Source organism: Chamaea fasciata, unplaced genomic scaffold (assembly GCF_029207755.1).
Source record: "Chamaea fasciata isolate MVZ Bird 193981 ecotype frontalis unplaced genomic scaffold, bChaFas1.0.hap1 SCAF_1, whole genome shotgun sequence".
Taxonomy (NCBI): domain Eukaryota; kingdom Metazoa; phylum Chordata; class Aves; order Passeriformes; family Sylviidae; genus Chamaea; species Chamaea fasciata.
In genome coordinates, this window is record NW_027094086.1 from 16,745,264 (window position 1) to 16,760,446 (window position 15,183).

The 15,183-nt window shown below is 32.9% G+C and overlaps 1 protein-coding gene across 3 annotated transcripts in view; it reads left to right on the forward strand.

The window, feature by feature from the left end:
- CSMD3 (CUB and Sushi multiple domains 3) overlaps window positions 1-6,607 on the forward strand; it is a 593,609-nt gene extending 587,002 nt beyond the window's left edge. For all 3 annotated transcript variants that reach the window (XM_066177261.1, XM_066177253.1, XM_066177270.1), the window contains 3 exons: window positions 371-458; window positions 2,904-3,039; window positions 4,435-6,607. In XM_066177261.1, the coding sequence (XP_066033358.1) occupies window positions 371-458; window positions 2,904-3,039; window positions 4,435-4,594 (384 nt within the window). In that variant the 3' untranslated portion in view covers window positions 4,595-6,607. The remainder of the gene's footprint in view (window positions 1-370; window positions 459-2,903; window positions 3,040-4,434) is intronic.
- Window positions 6,608-15,183: the final 8,576 nt, after the last annotated feature.

Sequence of the window (15,183 nt, forward strand, 5' to 3'; positions counted from 1 at the left end):
TTACTTCATAAACAAAACAGAAAATTATGGAATATATAAGAGCTTAGAAATACTGACATTTGAACTACCAGACACTTTAGGTCTTAGTATTTTTTTGTTTGTTTGTTTGTTTTTAAATACAGTTAAGGGTATTCTAAGGTGTCATGTGTGACCATAAACCACCATGTCTAAGTTGTGCCTATAACAGTCCTGTCTTTTCTTTGGAACTTTATATATAAATTTCCTAGAAAAAGAGAGTGTTTATAACGGGGAGTAGCAGCTACCAGTCAAGCATACTAGGATATAGAATAGAATAGTTCCCATTCAAATATATACACGTAACTTGCTACACAGCTTTCCCCATTTAATTCAAATTACTTTCTGTTTACAGGTTTCTGCTGAGCCTGATGGAGCAACATATGTTTTTCAAGGATTCATCCAGGGTAAAGATTATGGACAATTTGGGCTTCAAAGAATAGGTATTCAACAAATTCTAATTCTTTGCTAGTTCGTTGTTCTACATTCAGTTTTATTTTATCCAGTAATATGAGAGAATCTGCAGGATGTTAAAAGAATTGACATTTTATAAAATATTGAAGTATTATTATCTTTAAACTGTCATTTAACTGGTAATTACAGATATGTTGTAAGGAGCTATAGATGACTTGCAATCTACTGCTTCGTATACATATTCATTTGTAATATCTGAGCATTTGTTTTATCTAATTATGTGTAAAACGCATTTAGTTTGGTATCCTAATAACTATCTAGAAAACCCAAGAATGCTTTGATAAACTCATTTCTTGCTTATGGTACTGAAACACCATTTCACCTAAACAGTTTTTAGAAGAGGGAAATGGCTAAATAATTGCAGATAAATATTTATATTACTTCTAAGAATAAAAAAGCCTTACTTGATAAGTGTCTATTTCCTAAAAATTAACTTCTTGTTTCCGTACTAAGAGAGGTTTGGTAACAGAGCTCTGGTGAAAACATTCTGTTGTGCTGTTTAAGAGAAGAATTTCATTTTCTTTTCTAAAATTGTCTTAACAACTGTGATATTTCTCCTTCCATAAGAATTTTAATTTAGTTTATACTGAATTTTAAATGATAAAATACTGTTGGGAATGCCTTAGAAAAAGATTTCTTTTTTGCTAATATAATGGCTGTTTAGATAGAGTTCTTATCTTCAGGTAAAAATTCCTAAATGTGGACGGAAAATTATGTTCTTTCATCCACAAAGTATTGTCCATTCTTAATTTTTTTCAGTAAAATCAGGAAATTATTTAATTCTTGAATGTTTTAGAAAGAAGGAATGTAAAGTCAAACTTTTCTCTTTTTACAGTTCTACATCACAGTAAAATATACTGATCTTTTTTTTCACTGTAATTTCACATGTAAATTACTTTGAAAGAATTTTTAGAAGTATCTTTATCAAGAAATATTTTCTTTAAATGAATATAAGAAGTTATTTCCTTTTATTAACTTCTTGAAAATATTTGAAATTCATCTAAGAAAAATTCAAATGCAATACTTCCTTGACAAATTATTTTGATGGATTATTACAACAAATTATATTTCTTAATTTGATTTTTGGATTATATGTTTGAGATTGTTTTCTGTAATATATTGAAGGTAAATTCTATTGTTGTATAACTTCGAAGAAAAGAATGATTCAGAGTCAACTGCTATACAAGATTTATTTGTAGCTAATATAGCCAATAATATTGCTATAAAGAGATTCACAATCTTTGAACAGATTTTGTTTAGCATGCTTATCACTTCATTATTTCATGCACACAATCTCAAAATTATCTTCTCAGAAAAAAAATGTTTTGAATATTGTTCCCACACAGTTTTCCTCACATGGTTGTTTTTTGGGGGTCTCAACCGTGAATGGTTATTTGGGGTCTTACTTGTGGTTTTGGGTTTGTTTTTTTTTTAATTTCTGTGTATTGTCTTACACGGTCAAGAAAGTCAGAAAACATTATGACCTCAGCAACTCATAAAGAATCCAGATAAAATCTTGAAAATTAACTTTGAAGATGCATTAGAGAATCACAGAATCAAATAGTTTGGAAAAGACCTAGGAGATCACCAAGTCCAACCTATGACCAAACATCACCCTATCAACTAAGCCATGGCACTTACTGCCATGTCCCATCTTTCTTTAAACACCTCTAGGGTCAGTTACTCCACCACTTCCTTGGGCAGCCCGTTCCAATGCCCAAACACTCTTTCTGTAAAGAATTTTTTTAATGATATCTGTGTCATTGTCATAACCTTTCTTCACATTTAAAAGGGATAGAACTTGTCTTTGTAAATAATGTAGATAATGTATTCTTCAGCCATGCAGCCGGTCATATTTCTAATTTTGACATCAATATCTGGCTTTAGCTATTCAAAATTGTTCCTATCTCTTTTACTCTGTGTATCAATAGCAGCATCTAAGGAAGTAATATGAGTTTTCCATTTGCCTTTTCAGGTGATTGACCTTTTCCTTGATAATATGTTTGGATTTTATATAGGTAGTATTTATTAATTTAAAATATTCAAATAAAACCAGTAATAATAAAACCAATCTAACATATGCATTATTATAAATTTGACTTTTTTGTATTACAGTACAGTAATGTGTTTTCATTACATACAAAAGTATAATCCCATGCAGAATTATTCTATATTTACTGTACCAGAGTAGGTGTACTGTTCTGCCAACATGTAGCATCCACTTATTAATCAGAATGTGGTATGTATTAAAATTCCAGATGGCCTCAGCATGCAGCTGTATATATGCAGCAGAACATATGAGGATGACCCAGTAACAAGGTTTTATTGAATTCCAAAGATTATAGAGTAATATATGCTGCTGATAACAGACACATATACAATATTACTTGTTTTTTTTCTTATTGTTTTGTTAGGTCTTAACATGTCTGAGGGTTCAAATTCTTCTAATCAACCACATGGTACAAACAGTAGTTCAGTGGCCATTGCTATCCTTGTGCCTTTCTTTGCCCTTATATTTGCTGGTTTTGGCTTTTATCTTTATAAACAAAGGTAAGTACAAATTACATAAACAGAATTCCTCTATTTCTCTAAGTGTTTGTGACTTTTTTTGTCTTCAGTTTTCGTTAGTGTAAATGAAGTTTTCTGTAAAACAACAAAGGCTTAGCAAAATATGCACGTAGACAGTTCTTCCTACATCTACTAAGATCTGGTATAATAACTAAGAGATGAGTTTATTATACAGCTCTGTACTTTCATTCCTACCTATTAAAAATTTTATAGATTTATCTCTTCATGATAAAATAGATGCTGTAAATATTGGCTTATGCTAAATAATATAATTGGTAGATTTTTTTGTGTATTTATAATAAATTACCTTTATCCTTTTCTTCATGTGACAGAATCAAGTCATATCCTGAGTAATTTGTCTTAATGCCTGACCAGTTTATTTACATACAAGTATATGCAAGCATTATATCATTAAGAAATTTCATTGTGAAACTGTTTCTGCATCTGAAATTGTTGCTTCATATGCAATTACGTTAAATAGCCTCCATTCTTTTCAGTTTCATCAGTCTAAGTTCAAAGTTTTGTTCATGTTACCGAGACCAGCATTAATTCTTTGGATGCAGTAAGCTTCTCCTGTACCTTTGAAGCATTTGATGACTAAATAAACCTTAATCACTTTAATGCCAAGACACTTCATTGCTCCTAACTGCCAAAATGATGATTTACATCTGATAGTCTGACAATAATACTAGTAACATATACTAAAGGAAAACATTAGTTTAAAACATTTACCATCATTTTTAATTAGTACTACTGGTTTTCAACTGCTACAGCATATAAAAAATTGCCCATGTTATTTTTTATGTATTTGCTATTAGCTGTATGCTGTAAGCACTTGTCTTTCCATATTGATGACTTACAATATAGTATACATTTTGTATAGAAATATAGATAAAAAGCTTTTAAAGGTTTGAACTCCGATATTTTGAGTTTTTAGTGAAAAAGGGGCATTTCAGCTATAAACTCATTATTGGTAAAATTGCTGAGTCTCTAAAGGGAAAAAAAAAAAAACCTCAGTCACCTGACTGGGGAGTTATTGTGTCTTTACAAGATTTTGTTGTACTCTTTATAATCTGATTATCCAAGTGGAATGGATAACAATGTGGATAATGGATAATGGATAAAATAACAACGGATAGCCTCTTCTAAGGTTATTATCACGTTTCTAAGTGAACACCATTTTCAAGGAATCATAAAGGCCTTAAACTTTAACAAAGACAGTACTAATTCTTAGCATAAATATTGTAAAAGAAAAATCAAGATGTCATATTTAGCTCCTATAATTAGAATTGGGAGTTAAACTCTGTTCTGATTCTTAAACCATATTAACACAGTGAGGAAAACTGCAGTGACAAGTCTTCTGTCTTTCTTTTACAGGACTGCACCTAAAACACAGTACACAGGATGCTCTGTACATGAAAATAATAATGGACAAGCTGCTTTTGAAAACCCCATGTATGACACAAATGCAAAGTCAGTGGAAGGGAAAGCAGTTCGATTTGACCCCAACTTGAACACTGTTTGCACAATGGTATAATGTGGTAATGATTTGTCTTCAAAGTCTGGAAATTGACACACAATACAGTGCACACACACTTCACTGAGTTTAAAAAAAAAAAAAAAAAAGAAAGAAAGAAAAAAAAAAAAGAAATGAAATTAAAAAAAAAATTAAAGCACATTTTTCAGGATCTAGTGGGTCACCTTTTCCTGAGGATGATAGGCAAGTCTGGATTGTAGTTATTTTGTTTTTATTTTGTTTTACACAAACTGGATCAGAATTCTTCTTTGTGTATGCCACAGAGAGTTTTAAAAAATTTGCTGCACTCCATGAGTGCTACTCACAGTTTATTTGCTTTTTTAAAAAAGGAGGTTATTCTAAAACATAAAACATATTTGCATATATTGGAGGAGCATCCACTATCAGTATTCTGTGCTTTATAAAAACTATAATAGAGGGACTGGGTTAAAAAAAAAAAAAAAAAAGATATAGGTAGAAAATAAGAGCTATACTTACAGGAGACAATAGGTCACTGATATCTCTTTAACAGTCATATGCTACATCTTTCTCATGAGTTCGTATCTTTTTTCCTTTTTCAGCCCGTTAAGTATTTTATTTTTCTTAGAACAGTTGAATTTCTGAGTCCAAGATATAATATTTAGAAATCAGCAAGTACAACTTACTCTTTTCGTATCACAGAAAAAAAAATAAAATCCCATGTCCTTATAATGTGAATTTATCTTCCCTGCTTTACATCTTGCTTCATTTCTATGTTCCAAGTCAAGCTTCTTTTCTCTGTTTCTATTAACAATATCCACAAATTGTAATGTTTATATATTTCTTTTGTCAATCCTATATCTAGACAAATTTTACAATGAACAATCTAATATGAATTGAGCTTTGTATGTGACTGTGTTCCTTTAATGTTGAAGAACATTCAGGTATGACCATCTTACATTTGTTTCAAAAGTTAAAACATAATTTAATATTTCCTAATAAAAAGTGCAGTTTACAGTAATATAAGTAAGGAAATCCCTATATCAAAAAAGGCGTCCATTTTTCAGTCCCTGTTACTTAAAACTAGGTCATATCTCACCTGTTTGTTCCTTCACCATTTTGACAAAATGCATGCACAAAGCATGTTGCAATCCCATTGAAACTGATGGATTCTAAGAGACTTCAATAAACTTTGGATCAGATCTACAAGGCAACAGGAAGTTATAATTTGGAAATAATGTGTTTCCACATCTATTATATCTATATATTCCAGTATTCTATGGAAACGCATCCTTACAGCTCATTTAAAATTGAATATATTACCGTAGTGCAATGAAAAAAAAAATCAATATATCTATATAAAGCCATGATTTTATTAGGGACAATCCATTCATTTTAGGGCAATTCAGATTCCACAGCCCTCAAATACAAGTTTTAGACATTCCAGAATCACTTTTAAGGAAATAAAATTTTCAATTTTCCAGTTATTTCATATCAGAATTATTCAACAGGAACTCAATAATTTATTTGGTGTAGCTCATTGTCTTCCATTCATAGCATGACTCACAAATGCTGTGTGTTAGCCAGTGTGAATTATATGTTATTGTCCCTTTCAGACATTAATAATTCTGTGGAAATAACCTTTTTATTACCGTAATAGAGAGTGCCTACCAAAAATCATTGTACCCAGGATTGCTGCTTGGATTTCTATAATGTTTGATGAATTTCTTATAAATCATTTTACAACACTTTTTTTTGAATATTCATACAACTCTGTCAAACTGTATTCTACTAAAAGGATGCTGTTTTATATTTTATACCATTGGTTGTTATTTATTCTTGTTTATTCAAATGACTGCAATAACTATTATTCATTCATTAATGTTAAGGTTAATACATTTGAGATCATTTAAAATGTTTCTTCTGCAACTGGCTACTCCTCTTATATTAATGCATACACTTTTGTAAAGAAGTATATTTTTATGAAAAAGGATTTGTAAAAGTATGATGTAAATTTTCAGTGCAATGTAAACAAAATAAAACCGGACAATTGCTTTTTTTAAACACGTCTCTTCTTTGGAAGATGAGCTTTAAACTTACTCCTGTGAAGATGAGAAAATAACCAGATTAGGTATTCAAATCTGGTATTCTTGTGGGTATTAAAATCATGTAATTTTTTCTGAATCTATCTGCAAATTGTAGGTGAAGTTGTAAGATGTAGATTACTTTCAAAAATAATTTATGAGCACAATGTTTAAAGCTATTTATTTTCTAAAATTAATTTTCCGTTTTACTTGAGGAAGCAGTTTTACAGAAAAATAGGCCTACCATTGCCAATCCAGTGGAAAACACAGGAAAAAAAATTAAAAAGTAATGTAGAAAACTTAAGCATTCTTAAAGATTGTAGATAGCCTTTGTATATTATTTTGCTACCTTTTGTCAGAAATGTGCAGGACATATTGGCAGGTAGTACCAGTGCATACAATATTTTCTGGCATTAAAACTCCCCAGTGATTCTTTTAATGACATTGAACTGGAAGAAGGGATATTAATTATATTAATATAATATTGAAACTGTCTTTTAATGACTCACAAGCATGGAAAGTGGATGGCAAATCCTTATCTGCAATACTAGTCATAGAATAACTGTGCATGGGGGCATAGTCTAAAATTTATTTGTGAATTTGACGCTCTATATAACTTAAAAATGCCAGTTCAGGTCCATGTTGAAATTGCTGAAAATTGTGTTGTTAAATACATTAGAGAAAGAAACATGGATTCAGTGCAAAAAGCATGAGGATTATGTTTTTGAGGGGGAGAATGTGGTGTTCTAGAGCAAATTGTTTCACTCTGTAAAACAAAAAAATCCTATTTCACAGAGCCAGAGTAGACTATGAAGTTAAGCTCTTTGATTTCTGTTTATGCATATGTTTCAACATATATAAGTAAATAAAACATCTAATTAGCTTAGCTAATTCCACAATTATTTTAATTAGCTTAGCTAATATACCCAAGTTGCACTTTTCAAGAATTATATTGACTTCATTGTTATAGAAAATGCCCTATTCATAATAGAATGAATTAGGAGTTTGGTTAGTTTGTTTTATTTGGGTTTGTATGTTGGATTTGTTTGGTTGGTTTTTTGTGGATTTTTCTTTTGGCGGGGAGGGAGGTTGTTGTTTGGGGTTGGGTTTTGTTCTTTATTTCACTGTAGTTCCTGACATGTTTGATGTTCAAATTACGTGTGAACTGTTTGATTTTCTAGTAGCAGAGTGGTCAATTTTAACAGTGGCAGATGGAATTCCATGTTTTGATTGCTTCATTGGAGGTTGTTCGCACAGCCTACTCGCTGTCTTTTGTTTTTCTTGGGAAGGTAGCTGAATAGAAGATACCACTTTGGCTACATTATTCAAGCAAACAGAGTGCACAGAGAAAATGTGCATGAATAGACATTGTCATGCAACTCTGTGAGTTTTTTCAAGATTAAGAGAGCTTGTGCAATATTATTTACTGAGGTTTAAAATTTTCTTTAAGATTCTATAACACTGAGCCCTTTTATTTCTACATTATCTTCATGTCAAGACCCATCTTGTCCAGTACCTGCCATTAGATCCCACTAGGATGTGGTTTGTTACAGGAATCTGGAAACCACACAGTTTCAAGCACACTACTCAAAATAGCAGTTCTAGCAGAACTTCTCAGAAGCATCATAAAATTGAGCTTAAATTCTCATATTTTACTTTGGTTTGTGAAACAGAACTGCCATTCATATGAAGACATCTTAATCTGGAGAAATTCTTTGACAAAAGTAGAACAAGCTGTTTTTGTCAAGGAAGTAGTTTAATATTATAGCTGTAACATTATAGCTATAAAGTTATAGCTTCCTATGGATAGCTAATGGGAAGTAAAGTGGGCCTGTAACCAAGTCATTAAGCTATTAATTCCATATATGTTGCAACATCTTTATTTATAGGATGATCAGAGTTGGAGAAAAATATGCCTTATATAATTCATTATATTAAAGCCCCACAGTCTTTGTTAGATTGACTTATGAAAAATTTTTTTAATTTCACATTTGCAGTGAGGATTGATACAGGTACATGGACTACTTAAGCAATGGTAAATTCAGCCACCAATTTCCAGAGTTCCTCTTACATGTGTTGCTTGTAGTCTTACTAGCTTTCATGGTGCATCAGAAAATCTATATAGCATCTCTCAAAATCCTCCACTTTGCTTTCACTTCTGTGTGTTTCTGTGATTTAATTTTGATTTGGTTGCTAAAAGTTCAGTTAAACATGATGGAGGAAGATGCACTAGATTGATTTTCTGGTAATCTGTATTACTGGTTAACAAATAAACATATTCACCTCCTTTTCTATCTTTCCTTATGAAATAATTTATTCTTAAACAAAAGAGTGTTCATATGAGGCAAGCATGATACAATGTTTAGCAATGTAATTAAGTTTTAAGATTCCTGTTCTGTATATTTATTTTCCAAAATATTTTTGTGATCTCAGATTTTAAACAAATGAAGCCCTGACATTTCTGCACTTAGTTTCAGACTGTCTCCCACTGTCTGATCATTTTCTTCATCATCTACTATGTACTGATGTCCTAAGTGACAGATAGGACAATCAAAAATGATTCATCTTTTAGTCTCTTTATGTAGCAAAATAAGTACAATAACTAATAGCTCAGGATGATAATTTTGAATATTTTTAATGTCATATATTATGCAGAACCTATATTAAATTAATGTTTGCACAAAAAAAATCAGTAAACTAGCTGTGTTCCCATTAATTATCTTCTTGTTTCTGAAGCTAAGAAAAGATAATATCCTAATTTGCTGAACTAGAAGTAACTGTAGTAATAGCTCTGAAATGTAGGTGCCATCCTGTTATGAAAAATTGTTGTCTAAGACATATACCACGGTAATTATCAATTATCAAATATTAATATTTTTCAGTGTTCCCTACTTTTTTGCATACAAATTCATACTAAAGCAGCCAGATTAAGCTGATCAGGTTCAAAATACATTTTATCTGAAGTATATTGAGAACACTCTTCTAGAAAATGCCCTAGCAGCAAAATAGGCTGAAGAGAAGGTAACTTCCAACAGAGGAACTATACATGCATATTAAGGTAAAAACCACATTAACTAGTGTCCATAATTTTCTGCTGTAGTTGCATGTTCACATTTCTAAATATAGAATTTTATATCTTCCGTGTATGCTGAAGCCATGTCAATGTGATATAGATTACCTCTAACCATCTCTAAAAAAGACTAGTTGTGCCGCCTCAGCCATACCTATAATTTAAAATAGTGGATTTTTTTGGATGATGGATTTTGTCATTAGTAAAAAGCAAAATTAATATAATTGGCCTGGTGTCCAGAGCTTTCCTTTCAATAAAGAAATGGATACCACATGTGAATGACCTAAGATAAATTCTCAATTTCTCTCTGAGAAAGAGATTATATACCACAAGTAAAATTGATGAGAACGGGCAACTGTCCTCACCACAGCCATGGGCTCCAGAGAATCATGTAAACTGACAAAAGTAATTAAGGAAATAAAGAGCTGATAGTTGAGGAGCCAGTTAGGGTGAATGTCTCATATAATTCCTAAGGATCCAGAATCCACAGATGATTATGTATTTATATATGCTGGATGTATATTTATGTGTACACGGATTATAGATACTAGATAATAAATAATAAACCGATGTATCCATGCACACATCTAATTTAAAATCAAGCCAGCTGTGGTAAGATTTTCTTTATTCTTTTAATGGAAAGCCAAAATATATATGCTGTGGAATATATACTATATAAATATATCATTTATAGCTAAAATACTACTCTACACAGCATAGGAAGCATATGCAATATGCAATATGCAATATGTATATAAATATATTGCATATAGCCTGATAAATATATATGCAATATGTAAATTTTTTTCATACTCATATTTTTTTAGTTATGTGGCTAAGTTAATTTTACAAGTGGAGGATACTCATAAAACATTTAGTTCTTCAAATTATAGTATATTTGCCATGTATTGATCCATAACACTAATAAGAGTATCCAATATCTGAAGTAACATATGTTTCATGTTAAAATAATAGAAAAAGGTACTGTAACAAATGCCATAACATTAATAGACATCTACAGAAATCTGAATAATTAATAGCCTGATATTTAAAAAAAATCTGAAAAACTTTTAATGATCCTTTTAGTGTAGTAACATAATTCTAGTCTTCATGCTTTAACTCTTTTAATTCTTCCATTCTAAAAATGTTAATAGTTTCATTATACAACAATAAAAATATCCAGCTACATGACACTCTGTCCTTTATCATAGTTCTTGTTACCTCTAAGGGCAAGACCTGGATGCTTGCCTATGTGGGATGTCATGACCCTGGTATAGCTATATTTATTTTCCCAACTAAACTTAGATTTTAGGAAGATACAAGAGATATGAACCCTACTCTTATGCAGTGCAGAAATATGATACAACAGGAAGTAATGTGCCTTCCTTTATTTATTTTTTTTCCACTTTTTAACATATCAGGGCTAGGTTATGAGAAAAAAACCCTCAAAAATCTCTTATTTTCTATATATGAAATTGGCTTATGAATATGGTGCTTAAAGATAAAGTATTTTCTTCTTTCCAGTGCTTTTAACTGCTGCTTTCTTAGTAAGCACAAAAGGTGAAAAACCAAAAAGAAAGATTAAAAATGAGCACAACCAGCCAAATCTTTCCCTAGCTGAGACACTGGAGAGAGAACAGATAATACATCTGCTCTTGGACTAGATGAACTTAAGGGTCTTTCTCACCTGAATGATTGGATGATTCAATGCCGTTGTGCAATGTGAGCAGTATGAAAGAATTCTAGGGTGTCCACATAGCAGTTGTAAGCCATAAAGTAATGCGGATCATAAAGGAGAGCAGATTGTCAGTTCTGCTTCCTAGTCGTGAAAAGGTCCATGAAAGTCAGTAAGAAAACACTTCCATTCTGTGGCAGGTTTTGAAACTTCCAAGGCTTTTTAAGAGTTTAAGAGGAGGTATGTGTCGAGCTAGAATCACAATCTGCGTATTACTCTCCTGAGAATGCTCGCTGGCCAGACCTTGACTTCTAGAATCTGGGTGCTGAACTCTCTAAGTACTAAATAAAGCTACAAGGTTTCTGGCAGCATTGTACTGGCATTTAAAATGCCTTTGTGAAAAATTTGTGTTTGGACAGAGCAAGAAATTCTGGGGTAAAGAAAGAGGTTTTGTGAAAATGGTCTCTCTTGAGAAGATGAGTCTATATAACTCATGTTAGATATAGAAACAAAATTGTAAGTTCTCAGAACATATAAAAGTCTCAGTATTTTCTTTATAGTCAGTTTTTAAAACTTCAAGTTAACACTTTACTATTGTGCAATAATGGAAAGCTGCAGTTATCATAGCCAGGAATATTACACTTCTGTAGGAAAAAAAATCAGACTATTGAAATAGTTCGTTCTCCATCATAGAATCACAGGATTATATTATCATAGAGTAATTGGGGTTGGAAGGAACTTCAGAAGCTTTATCTAAAGTTTCTCAGGTAACCATCCAGTTATCAATGGATAAGCCTTCATTCCATCAATAAATGGAAACTGCACGACTTTTCTTTTAACCTCTTTTACTTCCTAACTGTCCTCATTGAGGAAAAGTTTCTTTGTCTGTAAAGGTGGAGTTACTCATGAATTTTGGCTGTTGTTTCTTGTCTTCCTGACATGTATTGCTGCAAAAATTTTGACTCTGTCTTCTTGAGGCAATTTTTGCAGGTGTTTGGATGACTGTCATTAGGTCCTCCCTGCAAAGTTTTCTTTTTTTAGGCTAAATGTATTCAAGTCTCTGAATCCTCACAAAACAAATTTCACACCCCCAAACTTCTTGGTGGCCAAGCCAGTTTATCAACATCTTTCTTGCCTTTGACATCTCTAAACTGGCTTCAGCATTGTAGGTGAAGTCTAACAGATGTTGAGTAAAATGGAAATCTCTCATTCCACTGCCTATACTAGTATTAACTCTGGCCAGGATTCCTTTAGCCCTCTGCTGTAGAGCACACTGATTGCTCATAATCAGCTTGCTGCTTGCTGAAACTCCCAGAGGTTTTTCAGGATAACTTTCTTCCCCTGCTTCTAGCTCCAGCTTGTCCTGTAGCCAGAGGAATCCCTATTCCAGGTGCAAGGTATGCTATTTGCTCTTGATGAATTTCATAAAGTTCCTGTAATTGTGTATCAGGCCCTTTTGGATGGCAGCACTGCCCTCGGCAGTATTGGCTGTTCTTTCACTCACACCTTGTCATTTGCATATTTGCTGAGAACTCAGTCTGTCAGCTCCTCTGGATCACTGATATGGATATAAAACAGGACAGGTTCCTGAATGGACATATGAGGAACACCACCAGACCCCTTGGTTAGGGTAAACACTCTCCTTTGATCCTGACCTCTCAAACAATTTTTTTTTTATTCATATAGTTATCCAGCCATTCAAAATTTAATGTCTTAACTTGGATGCAGGAATATTTTGAGACACTTTAAAGACTTACTAAAGATAAATTACATCAGTACTCTTCCCTCATCCACTACAAATATAGTCAATTTTTATTAAAAAATCCATTTATTTGGGCAATATTTTTAATACAGGGGTGGTCAAATACACTTAAAGGCTGCCCACAGAAGTTGTAGAACCTTCATCCATCTCTGGAGATTATTCAGAAATCAGCTGGACACATCCATAATCAACTTGGTTTAACTGGCCCTAGTTTATATATGTTAGTCTAGGTGACTCCCAAATGATCCTTCCAACTATTTTTTAATGTTTCTGTAGAAGTCATAGGGGAATGATAGGGCATTCAGGTAGAGAGTCAGGGAAAAGGTTACTGAGTGCAATCACATAGTTTGTTTACTAGAAATGATGAAACATTTTATACTGGATTAGATGAGCTCTGTTCATTCTTTCTCATTCACACTTCATTATTAATATGACGAGGGAGTAGTTGTCTCCCTTGTCACGCCATTTTAAGTTACTTCATCTGTAAATGTGCCCCTCTCTTTCCACCTTGAAAAAGTGGAACAGTGTGGTAGGGGAAAGAGAGTAAATTAAGGGCTAAAGGCATTTAAGTTGCTATCTACTTTGTTTGGCCATTTCCTGATAAGAACTCAAGGAAAGACAACTGAGCAGGAATTGAAAGATGTCATAAGATTATGTAGGGAGAAAATTAGAAAGGTCAAAGAATTAAAATTTAATCTGACTACTCTTGAAAAATTTAGGAAAAAAAAACAGATTAACAACAAAAAGAGAGCTAAGGAGAATCTCTATTCTTTGTTAGATGTACAGGGAAACCCAGTGACAAAAGCTGAGGAAAATGCTGAGGAATTTGATGTCATCTTTGATTCAGTCTCTTATAGTAAGGCCAGCTATTCTTGGAGTGCCTGTCCTCCTGACCTGGAAGATAGGGATGGAGAGCAGAATGAAGCCCCCTAATCCAATGGAAATAGTCACTGATCTGCCAACATGCCTTAGACACACACAAGGCTGTGGGGCTGAATGAAATTCACCCAGATGTACTGAGAGAGCTGGCAGAAGTGCTCAGTGAGCCACTTCCAATAATTTGCCAGCTGTCTAGCCGGGGAGGTCCCAGTTGACGGAAGGTTAACAAATGTGGCAGCCATCTGTTACGAACCGGTTTAAACACAGAAGATCAAAGGAAACTAAGTCTCTGTGAATAAAGTGAAAGAATCTTGAAGAGACAAAATATTCCCAATAAATGAGAAAAAGACCAAATGAGATTAAATGTTGATGCCAAAAAAAGAGATAAATTTTTATTCAATTGGAAAAGAGGGAAAGACAAAGCAGAGGAAAGTTAGAAGAAGCTAGGGTTACTTTAAAAGTAACTGGAGAAGTCACCACCACAGTGTGCTACCTTTGTTGCTGCTGAGATGGGGGCACACCATCATGTAGCACATACAAGAAAATCCTGTATGGTGGGTTGACCCTGGATGGATGTCAGGCGCCCCCCAAAGCCACTCTATTATCCCACTCCTCACCTGGGCAGGAGGGAGAAGATATAACAAAAAGCTTGTGGGTTGAGATAAGGACAGGGAGAGATCATGCCCCAAATACCAAGAACAAGTAACAAAGAAAACAGACTTGACTCAGAAAAAAATGATTTAGTGTATTAAGAATTATTAAGAGTTGAATAATGAGAAATAAAAACTAAATCTTAGACGTTTGATTCCTCCTACCTCTCCACCTTGTTATTCCAAACTGTCACTGGTAAACATTCTTGGAAATGATAAAAATATTTAGAGTTGTTTTTTACAGCCTCTTAAAATAATGGCCTTCAGTGTTATACCATCTAGGCAGCATACTTGCTTGTTTATTTGAGGTATGGAGCTTTAAGGGAATCTGCAAAAGTAGGCAAGAGAAAAAAGCTGAAGTAAAAAAGAAAAAAAAAAAGGAAAAAACGAAACAAAACAAAAAAGAGACAAAGACAAACCATGGCAGACTGACAATTTTTTTTCCACCATTTTACTGTTGTGACTGTAGTCAACCTCTGTCTATTTCCATCAGCCAGCTTCGTATTTTGCT